The sequence below is a fragment of the Chroicocephalus ridibundus genome, chromosome 6, assembly GCF_963924245.1.
Source record: "Chroicocephalus ridibundus chromosome 6, bChrRid1.1, whole genome shotgun sequence".
NCBI classification, from domain to species: Eukaryota; Metazoa; Chordata; class Aves; order Charadriiformes; family Laridae; genus Chroicocephalus; species Chroicocephalus ridibundus.
Genome location: NC_086289.1, coordinates 71,671,353 through 71,689,655, shown reverse-complemented (window position 1 = coordinate 71,689,655; position 18,303 = coordinate 71,671,353). Strand labels below are relative to the sequence as shown.

General features: G+C 42.8%; 1 protein-coding gene across 1 annotated transcript in view; it reads right to left on the bottom strand.

Moving 5' to 3' along the window:
- Window positions 1-18,303, bottom strand: part of FNDC3B (fibronectin type III domain containing 3B) — a 213,868-nt gene that overhangs the window by 154,966 nt on the left and 40,599 nt on the right. The window contains exon 3 of the mRNA XM_063338682.1: window positions 10,786-10,861. Coding sequence (XP_063194752.1) covers window positions 10,786-10,861 — 76 coding nt within the window. The remainder of the gene's footprint in view (window positions 1-10,785; window positions 10,862-18,303) is intronic.

Genomic DNA, 18,303 nt, shown 5'->3' with positions numbered 1-18,303 from the left:
AAAGGTGACATTTGGATAAACAAGACACATAGCTATAGGCCACATGGTTACTTATGCAACTTTGTTTGAAAGCGGTATGGACAAAAAACCCAAGTATTTTGAGCTAAAATAAAATGAAGACTCTTGCTTAGCCAGCACGGGCAATAGGGAAGCGTCCCCATAAAATTACAGGAATATACCTTGTGACAAAGCCTTAAGCAAGGGTTTCTGCAAGGGTTACTTGGGTTCTGCAAGGGTTCTGCAAGGGTTCCTCCTTCCGTACCTGTGGGGTCACCAGCCCTTCACTTGCCAAGAGAAGAAAAATACACCTTGCTGACAAATAACGTGCAATACTTGCACACTGAGTTAACATATTCCTCTGCTACTACACATTTTTTAAAAACCTCCTATGGAGGGTATTTGCAGAGAATTAAGAGCGACCCAGAGGAGAAGGCACTGCTGCTGACGAGCCATGGACACTCTAACATTCCCCCATCCCACCCCCAACGGGAGGGACAAGCTTACAAAAAAATAGCAGCAAGAAAAAACAAAAACCAAAACCCAAACACGCCACCAAAACTGTTGTTAATAATATAATCGAGAAGTCTTGAAGCTGTAAGCAATAATCAAACACAGCTTATAAACAAAGCATCTGCAGAACCCTGCAGCTGTAGGTTTAACATCAGGGGGTACATGGCTAAAAAAATAAACTGCACAAGTTATGACGGAGAATTTGGTCTTGTGCTGAACATTGAGAAAAAAAAACAAACGAAAGCCCCACTCGTCTCCAGGAGTGGCTTGATTTTCAAGTAGTATTTGATGGTCTCTGACCCATAGAGGAAGAAAAAAATTAAAATTAGGCTTTGTGGTGTTTAAATGAGGAAATCACAGAATAGGTTCATTTGTTTCTATTACATTGGCCTTAAGTATTTTAGAACACAAATTCAGATTCTAGATTTACTTTTTAGATAACAATTACTGATACTACTGGATGGCAGACTACAGCCTTCGAGGCTGTCCCAAGTTAAGCAATTTCGGAGTGGACAATGTGGTTGAGGGGGTTTCTTTCTTCCCTTTACGTTTTGAAGCCAGTGATGCTCTCATTACAGAGCAATGAGCAAATTGCTCATTAGTCAGCAATTTGTTTCTGTTAATAACATCTATTCTTCAAACCTGTATTAATGAAAATATTCATGATATAGAAAGTGATCTATTGACGTCACAAGCTCAGAACCCACCAAAACGCAGTGACTACAAGAGAACGCTGGTGCAGAAGGAACAACCAAGACCCTTCAGGATACGATCACCCAGACCATACCTAAATATCAAAGAGGTTAGACTTTTGGAGAGTGAAAGCTGCCCAACCCAAGAAATCCATCAACAGCAGAATCAACAGCTGATTCAAATGCAGCTCCCAAAAACCACTACAGATTTCTTTTTTTATGGTGGGAATAAATACAATTTAAACTTCAGCAAAACCAACAAACAACCCAATTTACATTTGTTACCATCAAGACATTGAAAGCCAATTCATTATTGCTCCTTATCCAAGTTATGATTTGTTTTAAAATTAGAAATAAGAAATGTAACAGTAATAAAAGCCCTGTAATGATTATAAGTGACAATGTGCTTCATCCACATGTCCTACCTTAGTCCCACAATTAATTGATAGATAATCTGCCTTGCTGCCACAACAGTGAACGTAGTGTATCTTCAGCCTCCCTCAGGGAGGAACTTCCATCTACAGTTCCCTAAGTGAAATTCCCAGTACAAGTCTTCGGAAATTGTTACCGAGCTTCTTTCCATCTCCCCCTTCATCCCTCAAATGGGCAACTCAAAAGAAGGCTGCACTTAGAGCCGGCTGCTTAACGCCTGTTTCCCTGGGTTAACAGTCTGACTCCACAGAAGGAAATGCCCACCCCAGCCTTTTTATAAATATCATCAAAATATTCGCTGTGCCAATTGCAGGCAATCACAATGGAGCATATGAAGTTAATAAAAAATAATATATATATATATAAAACTGGCAGAACCTGCTTGGTGGAGAATATAGTACTTCTTTCCTGCAAGGAAATAGTTCTTGATACGCTAAAATACAGGCAGTGCCTTGTTAGAGGCAGGAGGAGCGCGGTTTTGTACAGCACTATGGTTCCCCAGCCTCACGCGCTTGGGTTTGAAGAACTCATCTGCCAAACACAAACCTCCAGTCCTTGCAAGGCAGCAAAACCTGGGAATAAATGTGTTCAAACAGAGATTACATCTTTTCCAGTGGAAAGTCTGAACTGAAGAATAGGTTAAACACAAGAAGTTTATAGCGCTGCAGCTTGAGGTCCGTCCTCAAAGCGATGCAAGGGTGTTCCGTCCATTCCCACGGACGGCCAGCAACGCGTGCACAAGCTTTGTAGAAGCCCGTGCCAGAACTGACCTGGAGGGTTAATTTTCTCCTCTCATTTCGATAATATATTCTCTTTACATCAAGGTTAATGACACTTGCCACAACAGTTTCTTCTGGTTTCACCATGAGGAACAAGCAGGACTTCAATTTCCAGAATTGCGTCCTCTTCGGAGGAGTGTCCCACTGCATGTCACACCAAAGGCACGGGGACTCATCAGATCTGGTGTGCGAGACGAGTCCCACGCTATAACAAAGCCAGGATACCTGTATATTTGTCATCTTTCTTGGTGTCCTACTCCCTACTTCCTCTCCAGGAGACTGAAAAAATGGAAAAGACTTTTCCAATAAAATTATACAAAGAGCTATTTCTGGCTGTAACAGCTCACGCTAGCTTTATTTTGTAAATGTTAACCTTTACCTAACACTGCAAATCATATTGCACGACAAAGCGATGTCACTACATATTCAGAACAAACCTGAAGCAAAAATCAAAGAGGGTAAAGGATAAAACGTAGAGGAAATCAAACACTTGCCAGCAAGGAGGAGTAATGGAATTTAATAAGGCTGATGGAATAATTTCTTGCCTTTTCTAGCCAACAAATATAATTGCTTCAGATTAAGAAAGCTGAATATAATTGCTTTACTAACTTAGAACAATAGCTGCACTAATACACTTTAAAAAGACTAAAAGCCCTGACTAATGTGTTTGCAATGCCTATACTGCGAGCAGACTGGGTGAAGAGTGGGCATCTTGGATTTTAAAATCCTGACACCACTGACTGAAATGTACTGGGTCCGGACTTGGAGGATTATTTGCTGACCGCCGCTGACAACCGGAGCGTTCCTGCAGAGCTGGGCTTGTTCTTACCGCGGCACTCAGAGGGGCTCTGCGCTTCGGGGAGAGATCCAGGGATATTGGGCGACATTTAAGAATTGATAGCGTGCTGGTACGAGACACTGCCTTTCCAAGAGCCCTTCAAAGTAGTTCAAACACACCACACCTACTGATTCTTTCAGACATATGTGTGTGTGTGTGCATATATATACACATGTATATATGTGTGTGTATGTACACATGTGTGTATATATACATATACGTATGCGTATATATATACATATATATACACACGCAGACGTAAACCAAGGACAGACCCAAACCCCAAAGACGAGTCCTGCATATTTACAAAGCCAAAAAAAGTTCCAAATTATAGGCCAGACCATATGTTCTAACCTTTGTCTTCAAAGTCTGCTGCCCTAATTCTAGAGATAAATGCGTTTCCCAGCAGTAGATTCTTAGGCATTCAAAAACAAACACACACAAAAAAAAAAATCTTCATTTTACCAAAGGACAAACTTCGTGAATGACTTTTCTGCTCATTTACGTGTTATTTCGCTGTGAAGCGGCATGTCTCGTTTTTCATATACTTGTAAACTGGAACAGTCGGAGCGTAGGGACAGGCAGCAGCCCGGCCCGGTTTCCCCAGCGCAGGGAGAAGCTACGGCCGTCCCTCCCTGCGTCTATTCAGGCTTTCAGATTTGGAAAGATTAAGCCACATCAAATTTCACTTATGTGCCAAGTTTCTTCTTTTTTCTTTCGCCTTCCATCAGGGGAGCTATATAAAATAATAGCTACCAATTCATTATATTTTAATCAAAAGGGATTTTTAAAGGACTACAATATTCTAGACAGCGAATCTCCTACTGCGGGTGAATCTTATTCAAGATTTAATCCACACACACGCAAGAAGTTTCTGTGATTATTCTTAGCATTATCAGATTTAAAATGGAGAAGCTGAGATTATTCACACAGTAAACAAAGAATCCTATTGTTTACTTTTTGGCTCCTTACACGGTTTCCTATACTTTATTGTAGTGTGCTAAAAACAAAACCTGTGAGATGAAAGAGGTCGGTGGTTGTGACAGTCACAAGGAGAAAAAAAAAAATCTGCTCTGAGTTAACATCCCCTTTGCTCTCTCTTCTCGTAGCAGATTTCAACACAAGTTTCACAAAGGTACGGAAGCCTGAAAGTTACTTATTTCATGTGGAAGGAATAAATGACGCACCATCAGGACTTTAGTTTTCCACGGTGACCAAACGCTAAAAGGCCGAAGGATCCATGTCAGAAATGCAGATGGAGCCACTACAAAAAGCGGAGGATAAAAGGTTCCACTGCAAATTCTGCTATTTTCTGTTTAATAACAGGGAGATGCTCTCAGCAGCCGGCACAACAGGTAAGCTCGCAACTTTATAAAAACAGCCAGCCACCTGAACCTGTATTATTTTTTTGTTTGTTTGTTTCATCTATCTCCTTAGGCTCCTTTCATCCCCAATCTTTGATCTGACATCCACCGACCGGTTCCCTCGCGTGTCCCTTCGCTTCTCTCATCTTGGCGCCTCCGTCCCCACCCCGAACACGCCACAGTTGTCACTCCTTTGCTTAGATGACGCCCCATCTATTTTCAACTCTTTCCTTCCCTCCAAGAAACTGACTCACTTCCTCATTGCCAATCTCATACTAAAGGGAAAAACAAAATAAAGACTTTTTTTTTTGGTTTGCTCAGACTAGACCGAACAGCTTTATTTCGCCGACGCACACACTCTCCCTACAGAAACCTACCGCTATTCAGCCTTTAATATTATCCATTCCTCTGCATTGCCACACCAAACCACACCCACCCGCCAAATTAAAGGAATAATAATTCCAGGAAATCTTTCATTTCAGAAACCACTGCTAGATTTTTAGCACACTTCTGACCTTTCTCTTGAGTTGCTCGCTCGTAGAGCCACCGAAAAAGCAGCACTGACATTTAATCCAGGCATTCTTTGCTTTACAAGATCAGAACAAGCAAGGGCCCCGTAGCGCTCTAAGGTCAGCATCAATGGCAAAATACTTGAAAAATGTAATTTGAAACCAATATCAGCATTAGTAAACCGTGTGTATTAATTATCCTGTTCTCATTTCAAAATGTAATCGACCAAAGGCAATCTAGGCTTTTGCCTACTACACGAATACGCCATCGCACATCTCTCTCTCGTCCTTGAAAACCAAGACAAAAGCCCATTTACTGCAGAGCCTTGCTCACCTGGGCAATGCCAGAATTAAAGCATTGTTTCTTTTCATCAGCATATTTGCTTTCTTTGCACACAAATTTTGCGCTTCGCTATTCCAAAGCGAATTCAGTGACACTGAATAAAGACAAGAGAGAGAAGTTTCAAGGGGGTATTTTCAGCAGCATGGGGTGGAGATCCAGAGTACACCCAGGAATTTCAATTTTTATCACGCCAGGTGCTTTTCTGCTACCTGTTTTTTCTTCTCTTTGTTACAGGCTTTTCACATGCTACGCATACGTATTACAGAACAGGAAGCTCGGTCTGGTTTGCTTCTGGCAGAAAATCAGTGCCAGCTTTGGGTATCATTTAGATGGACGGCAACAGAAAGTACATTTAGCAGTAATTGAGAAAATCTGCTACGCAGTCTGCAGCAAAGTCTCTGTGCGTATGTTTTTTCACCATGTGGGTGACAAGCAAGTTCAAGTGGCACCAGAATAATCATTTTGTCCGTATTATTCATACCACAGTGCGCATGACAATTCGGCACTACTGCCTTGCAGGATGAAAAAGCACTGAACAAATACTTGGGTACAGCGTCACTGCCCCAAACTACGCACAAACTGCTGTACTTTTAAGTAATTCAGTATGTGACACACTTCTCACGCAGCAATAGAAGTTCCTACCAAAGATCTTGAGCTATTAGCTAAAACCACCAGCCTTCAATCAGTCCCGAGGGACAGGGGAACTTCCTGAACTCGTTAGATTCACCCGGAATTTATTTATTCTGAAATTCAGAAAGCAAAACGATTTATTTATTTATTATTTTTTTCAAATACAGGGGGCTGTTTTGGTTCCATTCTGCAGTTGGTCAGATTCATGCTCTCCCCTTCTTCCATATTTCATTTAGCGTGGTTGCCCCAAAGCACCAGCTACAAGCCATCTTTCATATAAAGGAAATACAATGTCTACGGTTACAGCTGAGCAAAGAAACGGGTGAGGATATGCCTTGCCCTTGTCCTCTCCTTGCAGAGCAAGTCAAGTCCTGAGTTTGTGAAAAATTAAGTGGAAAAACGCAGAAAGGAAATGAAGTATTGACGTATTTATGAAGTATTTATTATCCGTCAAAACTATATAAAAAGAGCAGCTTTTAAAATACCGATGATATAGCACACATACACGTTTCATCGCTCAAAAATACTGAATTAAGATTCTAAATCAGTCCCCCATTAACCGCCCACAGAGGGGCGACCAGAAGTGGGCCAGGGCTGGTGGCAGCAGAGGACGAGCGGGGCTCTGCTCCCCGGGGACACGGTGGTTCTCGGCGGAAGCATACTAATACTTTGTCATTAAGAAGCACATGGCTGAAAAGGCACAAAGATCGGTCATCCTATCGCACACAAATAGAGGATGTGCTTTATGTTTCCCCTTCACGCCGCGGGGCGGGTGGCCAGGCTCAGCGTTCAGCAAGCACCCAAGGGTCCAACAGCCCGGGCAGGAGAGCACCAGGTCCCTGCCCCATCCAGCGTCCAGTCACTATTAAAAAAAGATTCTTCTCAATTAACCCCCAACATCCCCTTTCTGTATTCCTTTATTTGGTTGTTGTTATAAAAGCTACATACAGAAGTCACACGCCACAGCATCTCATCTATTAGGTGGGATGGAGGAGGCAAACCCTGCGGAGGTCAGCAGGTAACACCAGTGCTGGTGAGAGCACCTGGAATCACGCAGATGCTTCCCCAGATAACCCAACCCGCGGACTGTGCCATACAGACCTGTGGTCAAGGGATGGATTTCTCTAAAACACCAGATTTATCAATCTCTTTAAACCCGTCCTCTCAAGGAACCCTCTTCGTGCCCACCGACCAGCTAAACCACCACCTCTGCGAGCTGCTCCATCCAGCGCCCACCACCACCTGCGGGGCTTCGGAACCAACCTCCTAAACAAGTCACCTCTGGCTACATGCAAACAGAAAACAGGGATGAAGACAGCTGCAACACATCCCATGTTCAATTAAAAGCACCCATTTATTCCAGTTTTATAGAATTTCGGGGGGGGGGGTGGGGTGGGGTTGTTTCTCAGTTATGGGTATTTTTATTTTTAAAGTTTTCACTGATTACCTTATTGGTGAAACACTGAGGAACTGGAAAAAGTTTTTGTATTTAGGATTTCTCCACTATTCCAAGACATCAGAGACCTTCAAATGTGCATCTATTCTTTCTGTTTTTAAACAATGATTACTCAATTAGTGGCTCATTACACTTCAGGGTGTTTAAAACAAAGGATATTCCACAGAGGTTTTCCTCAAACAGGTGTCTTTCTTCCAACCTCGAGAAGACAAATGCAGATTCACTAAATTGTCGTCTTCTCTGCTATTTTCGCGTCAGTCCTGTAACACACATGATCACACCCCCCCGGACACACCAGAGCCACGGAGCCAAGTGGGGTCCCGGACACAAAGCCGTGGTTCACAGGACATCCAAAACAGGCTCCAGGAGCACAAACTGACCATTCCAAACCTCTCAAAAAGCCATATATTAGAAAAAAAAGCTTTCACAGAGATAGATATCACTCTACATAAGCAAAGCCAGCTGTCCCTGCAGAATGGACACATGCCAAAGGAAAGAGCCACTTTTGTATATCCTAAAGAATTTAGTGTTACCAAGTCATGACATCTTACATTTTTTAACAGCAGCATTCACTCCCTGAACTCAGGAGAATCACACAATTTATAATAAATTAGTCCTTCATATGGTGAATACAAAAGAATCCTATTTACCAGCACACCTTACGTCATAACACTGACTACGTGGCAGAAAGGAAAAAGTGAGCATCGGCCGTTCAACGGGGAGCTGCCCGATCTCAGGCCAAAAAGAGACTTTCACGCTGCCTAAACTTAACGCTGAATTTATTCCATAGCTTCCTAATCACAGTGCAATGTGGGAGCAAGGGAAAAGGCATCGCTGTTGTCAAAGTGCTGCCGTACATGGCGGGAATGTATTAACCTTTAAAACATACAGAATGCTCTATCACAGGGGGAAAAAAAAAAAAAAAGACATAAGTTTTGTGGAGCAGGGCGGGGTGTGTGATTTCCAAAAACATTGCACACAAAATAAACCTGTCTTTTACAATAACCTCAGATCACCAGAAAAACAGAATCAGCATGAATCCTAATAGTATATTCGCTGGCTGTCACAGTTTCTTCCACAATAGTTCACTGTTATCACAATATTTAAGTTCCACAATTGCACCATGAACACAGCTTTGCCCACAGAAAAGGAAAAAGCAACAGTAATACAGTCAGGTGCTCTTTCGCTTTTGAAGCACATACTTATTTCAGCAATATAAATATTTCCCAGTAAAGCAGGAGTTGAAGTTTTAGCGCAAAAAGAGTACCAGGATTTTGAGACTGAACTTAAAAGAGCGTATACAACTAAATGCCTGTGCTCTAGCAGTCAGTGCTGCAGCTCTACCAAAAAAAAAAAAAAAAAAGAGACAATCTTCTGCTACAAATCCTGAATCATTTTTATGAAAGGCTGCTGCTGAGCGCCAAACCAACCTCACTGGCACAAACACGTTAAATGGCTGGGAATACGGAACCAGGAGGTTTCAAGTTGCATTCATTTAAATACACTGTCTCAACAACACATTGAGCATGAAAAAAATTATAAATAAATGGTGTCGTAATTATATTTGTAATGGAAGTTTTTAATGTACTAACCAATATGAAACATTCACTTCAAGTCAAAGGAATAGCCGGCGTTATTCCTCTGTTAATTGCCACGTGGACCAATTTCTTACCACACAGCATGTTGGCCATAAATCTTAACAAGCAGTTTTAAATTGCAGCTATTATTGCTCATCGAGACCGAATAATCCTGGATGGTGTTCAGGGAAGCTTCTGTAGCGTCTATCTCAAGCAACTATTAATTCCTCATTTCCATGGGGATGAAATTTCAAGCAACAACCACCACCAACTGCACTGCTGAAATGGGGGGGCCACAGAAAAGACGCGAAGAAGAGTGCAAGATGGGAAATTTCAAGTATTTCAAAAACTCTTCGCTGTGGGAGCGGTGTAGCACCGGAGCGGTGGGCCCACGGAGCAACCTCCACCTCCGTGAGCTTCGCAACTCAGGAGGGTGATGGACAACCCCATCCACCTCTGACACTGCCCCTGCCTGCAGGAGAAGGTTGGATAAGGTGACCTCCAGGGGTCCTTTCTAATCCAAATTTTACTAAAAAGCACAGTTATCCTTGAGCAGTATGATTCTCGCATTTGACGCAGTCTTTCTTGAGTAGATTTGAAGTTCTCAGCCAAAATCCAGGGGCAATTCACCAGCTACGTAAGTATTAAACTGACTTTTACCCCACCATTACTATTACTTTTTTAGGAAAGGCTTTTGAATGAATAACGCCCTGAGATTGCTACTTAATGGCATAAGACCTGGAAAGGATGAGGGAGGCAACACCACGAAACCTCCCTTCTCAAAAAAAAAAAAAAAAGATAATGGCATAAGCTCAAAAAAAGTCACTGAAAACAGTATTAGCAGTACAGCTATGCGAAGTTTATTCCCTTTAAATTTTGATTTAACCTTCCTGTATTTACTGTCGACAGTGTTATACCTAGGGAAATACCTGCTTCACTTCAAAGTCGTATTTGCTGCCAGCTAGAAACCCCCTTCACAGCACTTAATACACAATCTGAAAGGTCTTTGGTCGCTTCTCCCTTCAGACCTGTTAAAAGATTTTGTGGGGGCTCTCTCATAAAAAACACAAGCGCTGTTTATCATATTTGCACACTTTTACCGAGAGGTAAAACAGCAGTCAAAAGACTACTTACGTGCTTTTATTCAATACTGCATAATTAACTTGCTCTGCTTCTAAAGAAGCAATTTAAAACTCCGCTCCAACCCAAGCTGGCTTCTCCCAGCCCTCTGCAACGTCTCTCATTTTCTGTGGAGACAGATTTTCTCTCTGCTCATTTCCTATCCCTCCCGCTGCCTGTATGAAAACAAAACGGTTTTTCCATAGATATCCACCTAATTTGTTACTATAGTCTAACTTGGGATCTCTCATTTGTATTTACTACGTGGTTCTAAGGCAATATGCTTATATACAAAATAAAAAACGCTGATAAACAATCGAGCAGAGAGAGAAATCTCCTGGTTTTCCAAGAAATTCATGACTCATTCCGAGATATTAAAGTCCTGTAACACGTACAGCAGCCACGTCTGCAACTTCTCACTCTCAAGTGCTTCACTGTATTTCCAGAACTGCGTATCACGTTTTTGTAGAGACGAGAGCACCAGTTTTCCATCATGCAAGCAATGCCCGTCCGCACGCTGGTGTATACCCTCTTACCTTGGATGCACTGCAGGGTTCCATCCTCAGCCCTTATTGTAAAGGTTTCACCTGGATTAACTTGAACCAAAAAGACCTGCGGGAAGAAAAAAAAAAAAAACAAAACAAACACATTTCTTCCACTGTCAACTTCAAAAATGACATTTCCCCAACCCAACAATTGTGTTATCCCTACTTTGGAAGGGGTATGAGGGGCAGGGAGGGAACAGACTGGTACATCTTTGGGTACCAGTAGGGCCCAAGAACCAGCAGAGATTCAAAGCCTGCCTACTTTCAGAGCTGAAATAAAGATGTAACTGCGTTGTGGGCAGGTGAGAATTATGGCTTTGGGTTCCACCACTGGACTCTTGACAGCGTGTTTAGCTTGGCCAAACGCTGAGGGCTGAGGACATAAATCTTCAGCCCACTGGCACACGAGAGCAGACGGCACACAACCAACTCCAGCACGCAGCACCAAGCCGTACTGGCATTTCAAGCTCACAGGAATAAAAGGTTTTTTTGCAGTGCGAGGGAAGTTGACCCATTGAATTTTAAAAAATTTGCCCTTCAGTCCTACACATAACAGATGTCAGTTAAGCAACATCTGTAGACACACACACGCAGCTCAATAGTTGCACACAGGACCAGTAATAAACTCTTGATTTAGTAACAAATATCATACTTTTTTTAAAATAATCAAAATATCACCCCCGTCTCCCATTGCTCAAATCTGCAGACGATGGGAATGCCACAAAGACCAAAAAGCACCACAAAGCATCCCAGTTCAGGGTACGCCATACTCATCTTTATTCGTTTTCAGGTGTCTAAAATCATGGTTTTAAAACTTATGATTTAAATTATTTCTTTAATGGCAAGTTTCACTGGGAACTAGTGATCATTTATCCCATGCTCTTGCTGCTTGTGAAACTTTCACTCAAGAATTTTAAACACACTTCTGCTAACTTTGCATTGTCAGAAGTTCAACCAAAATCTGAATTAATCTTAGTATAAATTGAAAATTTGGATTTATATCTTCTTGTGAAAACTCTCTCTAAATTTAGGTCTGTTCTTTATATTCTGGGACACCTGCATGCAGAATTTAATCACCCAATCTGGAAAGACCGAATTTGAATTAGTGTTGTGTTTCTGAATTCCTTAAACTAAATGCCTAAGATAATTATTGCCTAGATGACCTTTTGAATTACAGTAATCCTACAGAAACCCATTATTCCAGCAACATTTTTAAAGCACAAGCTGGGAATCAGAAAAACGACATATGAAAGCCATTATTTTGTCTGCAACAATAATTTCTCGGGGAGCACTGATCAGGATGGATCTGATCCAGCACAGACAGCACAATAAATGGTTCAGGAAAGACAAGAGGCACAAAGCCATTGCCATCCCTAATCTCCCAACAATCGACATTTAAGTGACCGTATTTAAGTGCTCCTTTGCTATGAATGGGCGTGGATTATCCACAACAGGATACGGGCATCAAATCAAAAGCGGCGCGGAGCAAAGCCGTGTCATTCAGCTTAAAAAGCAAACCAGAAACCTGAACACAAAGAGGCAAAGAATCATAAAAATATTTCATTAGCTCACTTGCATTATACGTCTAAACCGACGGCTCTAAAGCTGGTTACCTATTAACATGCTTGACTAAGGCAAACCAGATGCTCTAGCACACCATCACACCTTTGGAAGGACTTGGTCCAACTCCTCCAAATACATTCTCAAACTAGATTGACGGCTCCTATACGAAAAACTTTATCTTTTCCCTAAAGCAGGGACTTGACTTTAATGGCAGATATAAGACTGATCGTGGGAGAGGGATTCCTCTTACTCCACGAGGCATGTGCCTACCCCAGAGTTATCAGCCAAGAACTGCATTGGAATAAAGTACTGTAGCTGCCATTGCCTAAAATGTAAAAAAAAAAAAAAAAAAAAAAGAGAACAAAAATTAAGTTATTAAGATCTTAAAATACATTCTTCTGCACTGATGCTCAAATTAGACACCTTTGAAGCAGAAGAAAACACTTGTTGGGGAAGGGCAGCTCTATCAAGAGCAAAGGCGAACAGCCGAGGTGTGAGTGATGTGGGTCAACGCTGGACGCAAAGGGAGGACGGTCAGGACATGGACACATATACCCAAGGTGGTCTCGGACCCAGCAGCAGCCATCAGGATGCTCCTGGGGCAAGACCCTCTGCTTAGCCCCCACCGCAGGCTGGAAGCCAGCCCCAGCCTCTCCTCTCCACCCAAAGCTGGGGTAACTGCGGTTTGTCCCCATAACCCACCCCAGCACCCAAACCCCCCTGCACTCACCCCATGTCGCACACAACCCCCTGAGAGCTTGCAATTCCAAAGCAGCGACTAACGAGCTGCAGAGTTGAGCTCAAACCATTAAAGCCAGCCCACATCGAGTATTAGATACTGGGCATTTTCCAGCCAACGTCCCCGATTTGTCCCAATTGCCTGGGACAAATAATGTCAAGGCACACTGCGACTTCTTTTGTTTAGACACACTATGTCAAACTAATTCAAAGATTTATTTTTCCCATGTCCTCCTAAACTGCAAAACCATATCCTGCAGCCTGGAACACAGCTTTTCTGCTTCTTTTCTACACGAGGGATCTTCACGAGAACGCTTTGTTGCCGAAACTTTTAATTAAAATCCGAGGAAAGCAATAAAAAAAGTGTAAAGATAATGTCTTTATTTTAATGAAAACAAACACGGACAATCTCTAATTGCCCTATGTATCTTCCAATATTCATCACCCCGAGTACGCACATTGATGAGGTGGCGGCAGGACGAGAGTTTGAAGAGTCGCTTTGAGGGATGCCGCTGCCCTGCAGCATCACAAGGACGCGCTCCCAGGACACTGCAGCCCCGTTTTGGTCCCAGGACACTCGCTCCAGCCCTGTTTCGGTCCCCTGGCCTTCTCACATCCAAAAAGCTGAAGCTTGTGACAGCTGCGAGTAGGGTGTCAGCAGCACAATCTCAAAGGCTTTTCCTTTTCCCTAAAAACTACTCGGATGTTTGCTTTAGCAGTTTAATCCAGCCTGTGCTGAAGCCCAGCCTTACCTGCTGCATCCTCAGAGAAAGCTTGCTCTCTCCATAGCGCACTTTTTTGGCATTTATTTTGCCTTTAAGAACATTATTATATCTTACTTAAACAACCATGTTTGTTAAGACTGATTAATGTTACTAAGTTGCATAGTTACTATAAATATTTGTAATCACACACACACACCCATTTGCCAATAATTGCTCTGTGTCCAGACTGAGTTTTCATGACAAGCCAAACAAATGTCATGAGTGTCCCCCTCGTTGCTATTATCCGACTCTCGTATCTATGTGGAGCAGGGGAAGAGGCTAACGAACCTGCCAGCAGTCTAACACAGGCTTAAAGCTCGGGTTCAGGAATATAAAAATATATATATTTTGGGTAACAGTCTCATACAAAGACAGAAAGTGCTGCCTGATAAGGACCAAGGGCACGTGCTATTGCTGTTATCCATTTCCTATAGTATCATTTTACTCACACAAGTGCTTTATTAAGTAATAAGAAAACTCATGTTCAAAACAGTTTGTCACCTCGTAACTGCTTTGCCGCAGGTCACCTGTGAGCGCCGAGGCAGCAGCAGGAGGAAGATGTTCACCTGCATCCATGTCATGCAATGCAATCCAGCCCTCGCTTTAATATTTCCACTTTATAAGCACCTTTTCCTTGCTAAGGCCAATGAGCCACTTGCCCTGCTTTGGCGTATTAAAGCCCTGCCGTAAGTGTTTTCTGATTTGGTGAATTTTCCCTTCCCTGTTTAGATACCCCAGGCTCCATACAGCTGGGGGGGGGCTCAGCATCATAGGCGCCATCTGCGATCCAGCCACAGGTTCCTCACAAATGCTTTAAATTATTAACATCTACTGTATTTACAATCTCTACAGTGCATAAGTTTTGGAGTATATTGCACCTTTGGGAAAAAAAAAAAAAAACAAGAACAAAACAAAACCAAAAAAAGACACCACCAAAACCCAGAATAATCACTTGACTCCTTTCTCGATTCTACTTTATAAGTCTGTGCCCCAGATCCTGATGATTTTCCATCTCCATCCCATAGGAAGGACCGAAAGAGTTCCCACCATTCTGTGTGCAATATTCTTCCCAGGAAGGCATTCCTCCTCACCACACAGGCATAGGGAGGATAAATACTTCCAACCTCTCTTCAGTAAGAAAAATCAGGGAATATGCTACCTCTTAAACAATAAAACAGCGCCTTTTAAAAATTAACACTTTGCTCATAGTGTTCTGGGCTTAAGTATCCTTTTTTCCATAGGCCAGAAAATAGAGGCAATTCCATCACAGAATCATAGAATTGTTAGGGTCGGAAGGGACCTTAAAGATCATCTAGTTCCACCCCCTGCCCTGGGCAGGGACACCTCCCACCAGCCCAGGTTGCTCCAAGCCCCGTCCAGCCTGGCCTTGAACCCCTCCAGGGATGGGGCAGCCACAGCTTCTCTGGGCAGCCTGGGCCAGGGACTCACCGCCCTCATGGTGAAGAACTTCTTCCTAACGTCCAGTCTGAATCGACCCATCTCTAGTTTTAATCCATTCCCTCTAGTCCTACCATTAGCCGACATCCTAAAAAGTCCCTCCCCAGCTTTCTTGTAGGCCCCCTTAAGATACTGGTAGGCCACTATAAGGTCTCCTGGGAGCCTTCTTTTCTCCAGACTGAACAACCCCAACTCTCTCAGTCTGTCCTCGTAGGAGAGGTGCTCCAGCCCTCTGATCATCCTCGTGGCCCTTCCCTGGACACGTTCCAGCACGTCCATATCTTTCTTGCAGGAGGGGCTCCAGAATTGGACGCAGTACTCCAGTTACTTTCAGTAACAGTCAGTTACGGTGAGTGCTATTGCTAGCGAAGCCCACAAGTGACACATCCTGAACCCCCTGATTTGTCCCAAGTTAAACATTCTCCCAAGCAAGCAGTAAAAAAAAAATAAAAATAACCAAAAAGATTATCAGTATATCTGTGTAACAAATTGCTCTGATAAGAAATCTTAAGACCCGTGAAGTTTTTGCAAATTGTGTGTTTCGTTGTATTCATAAAGGAACATATTTGTGAGAACAGCTTCAGAGTTTGCCCACCAACATCCTTCAATTAAAATTCCTTCAAAAAAAAAACCTCATTCTAGAAACTTCCTAGATATCAAATGCTGCCTATGAGTTAACTTTGCTAGTGTTACTTGACTGCCATCTGCTCTAGTTTAAATGCCTTCTCTAAGACTACTGATTCTGCTTTAAAATTCAGTATATTTAAACAGAAGGAAATTTAATCATCCGTTATCTGATAGTCTTTTATGGACTGATGCTTCTCAGCTCAGGTATCTTAGATATGTACCAGCTATAAAGCTTTTTCTTCTTGAAACAAGCCCCACATGTGCAACTATCCCCCCCCCTCCACTAAAAGGACATTTATACCAGCATCTATAGAAAAAAAGGCAAGAAAGCATGAAGAAGTAACTCTAAATTTCGGCACGAAGTTCATTCGCTCAGCTCGGCTGCTGTTCAGGTGCAGTATAAACCCCAGCCAGCTCAACACTTTCAAGCTTTTCCAAGGTGCACAGATTTATTGTGCTACAGGAAGGTACCAAACCTTGTTCCTCATTCAGACATCCTCTCGTCTCCCTTATTCAAAGTGTGTGACCCTAAAAGACAAGAATGAGCAGACGCAGTGCCTGGGCTCCAGCCAAATACTGAAAAAACAGGATTTGGTAAACACGCTTTTACAAAGGGCAGGCAAGCAGAAAAGTTCCTACACCGTCGCAGGTGCAGCAAGCAAACCACACCAAAATAAAACTTCCCAAATTAAATTGCTCAGCTCTCTGTACAGACATCCTATGGCACAGCTAGCTGCCCTTCCACTTCATTCTCCAAGCTTTTTAGAGCTTGCTGTGGAGTACCTACAGGAAACCACGGAAATTCTTGCACCAAAAGGTTAATTATCGCTCCCTGAATCCCCACAGGAGTTACAAGTGGATTAGAAGCAGAAACAGAGTAAGCAGCAGCTCTGGAAGGGGCATGAAAGCATTAAATACAGTCAGCAGTAGTGGAAATTAAGTGTGGGAAACTTTAAAAGAAAAACAACAAAAAAAAGAAGCCAGTGCTAGAAATGCCATTTTGGGTAGTCTGGAAAAGAGGGATTACCGTCAAGCTGGCAGAGCCATTCCTAGCTCTGCCCTGTGGAGCTCTGCAGCACTTACCCCAGGAAGATAAAACAATTAAATGTTCCTATGCAATTGTCCGACAATACAGGAGTGTTTACTGGCAGAATTGCCTTTTGCATCGCCCTCCAGCTGGCTGCTGGCAAAAGCAAAGGTGTTTTACCAGCTCCACTCCGCTCTTTTCTACATGTATAAGGACTTTTGAGAAAAAGCTTTTATCTGAGGCTGAGCATCCTCAGGTACAGCTTCTAGCACAGCTCTGCCACGGCTGAGGCTTCACATGCCCAGGAACACATAAGGGTGGGCAACAGCAAGTGCCCCCAGAGCATCTCATCACAGGCTCCAAAGCACGAGGGACCGATCTGCGCCTGGCCAGGCTGCAGTCTGGAGAACCCCACGCGCCTCGTCTCTCACCAGCCGAGCTGTGACGCTTTCTTACTGCTAGCTTCTAATAGAGACTGTAATTACACCCTGGAAAAGCACATCTCCTTATAAAACTAGCACCTGTTTATGGAGTAATAGGAATCACCTTTATTAAGGAAGTCATTCTTACACGAATCAAATCTGAAGGCTGTTCCTGCCTGACAAGTAACTGAGATAAATCTCTTTCAACAAATATGTAAACTCTGCTTCTACAATACATAAGAAACCACGTTAAGAGTAATTAACGTAGTCCACTTGCTACTACTATATGCAAAGAGCAAGCGTTTATTCCAATTTCATTGCATTTTAGAACTGTACTTTTAAAAAGTGAAGACATCAACTAAAGCTTCAGGAAGAAGATGAAAACAATAAAGCATAAATGCAGCTAAGCTTTGCAACATACGAGGGCACATCCAGACTAGAGGCCAAAATATCTCACAGAAAACTGGCATTCCAACTAGAAGCACTTAGAGATAAGGTGATGAGGTCTACAAGCATCACCCAACAAACATCTGTGCAGAAAAGGAACCTGGCCCAGAACCGGTCCCCTGAGTCATATTTGCATAGCACGGCAAAAGCAAGAAGAAACGCACTTCCCACTACGTCGGTAATTTTTTTTACTCCAAAACATTAGATGAAAAGCTAGTTTAAAGGCAGTGGAGGCATCCGCCAAGCAAAGCTCCTGAATCATCACTGATGGGGAAATTCAAAGACCGGACTTTGAGCCCCATCTCAAAGGAGGGCTCCAAAGACTTCATTTACTCTTTCTGTAATACAGAAGGACCCACGGAACAGTCTAACCTGACAAATGGTTTCCAGCAAGGAGGAAAAGGCATATTTAAGGAACAATTATCCCATCCAATATCAATAAGATAGTTCCTTCACTTAAGCA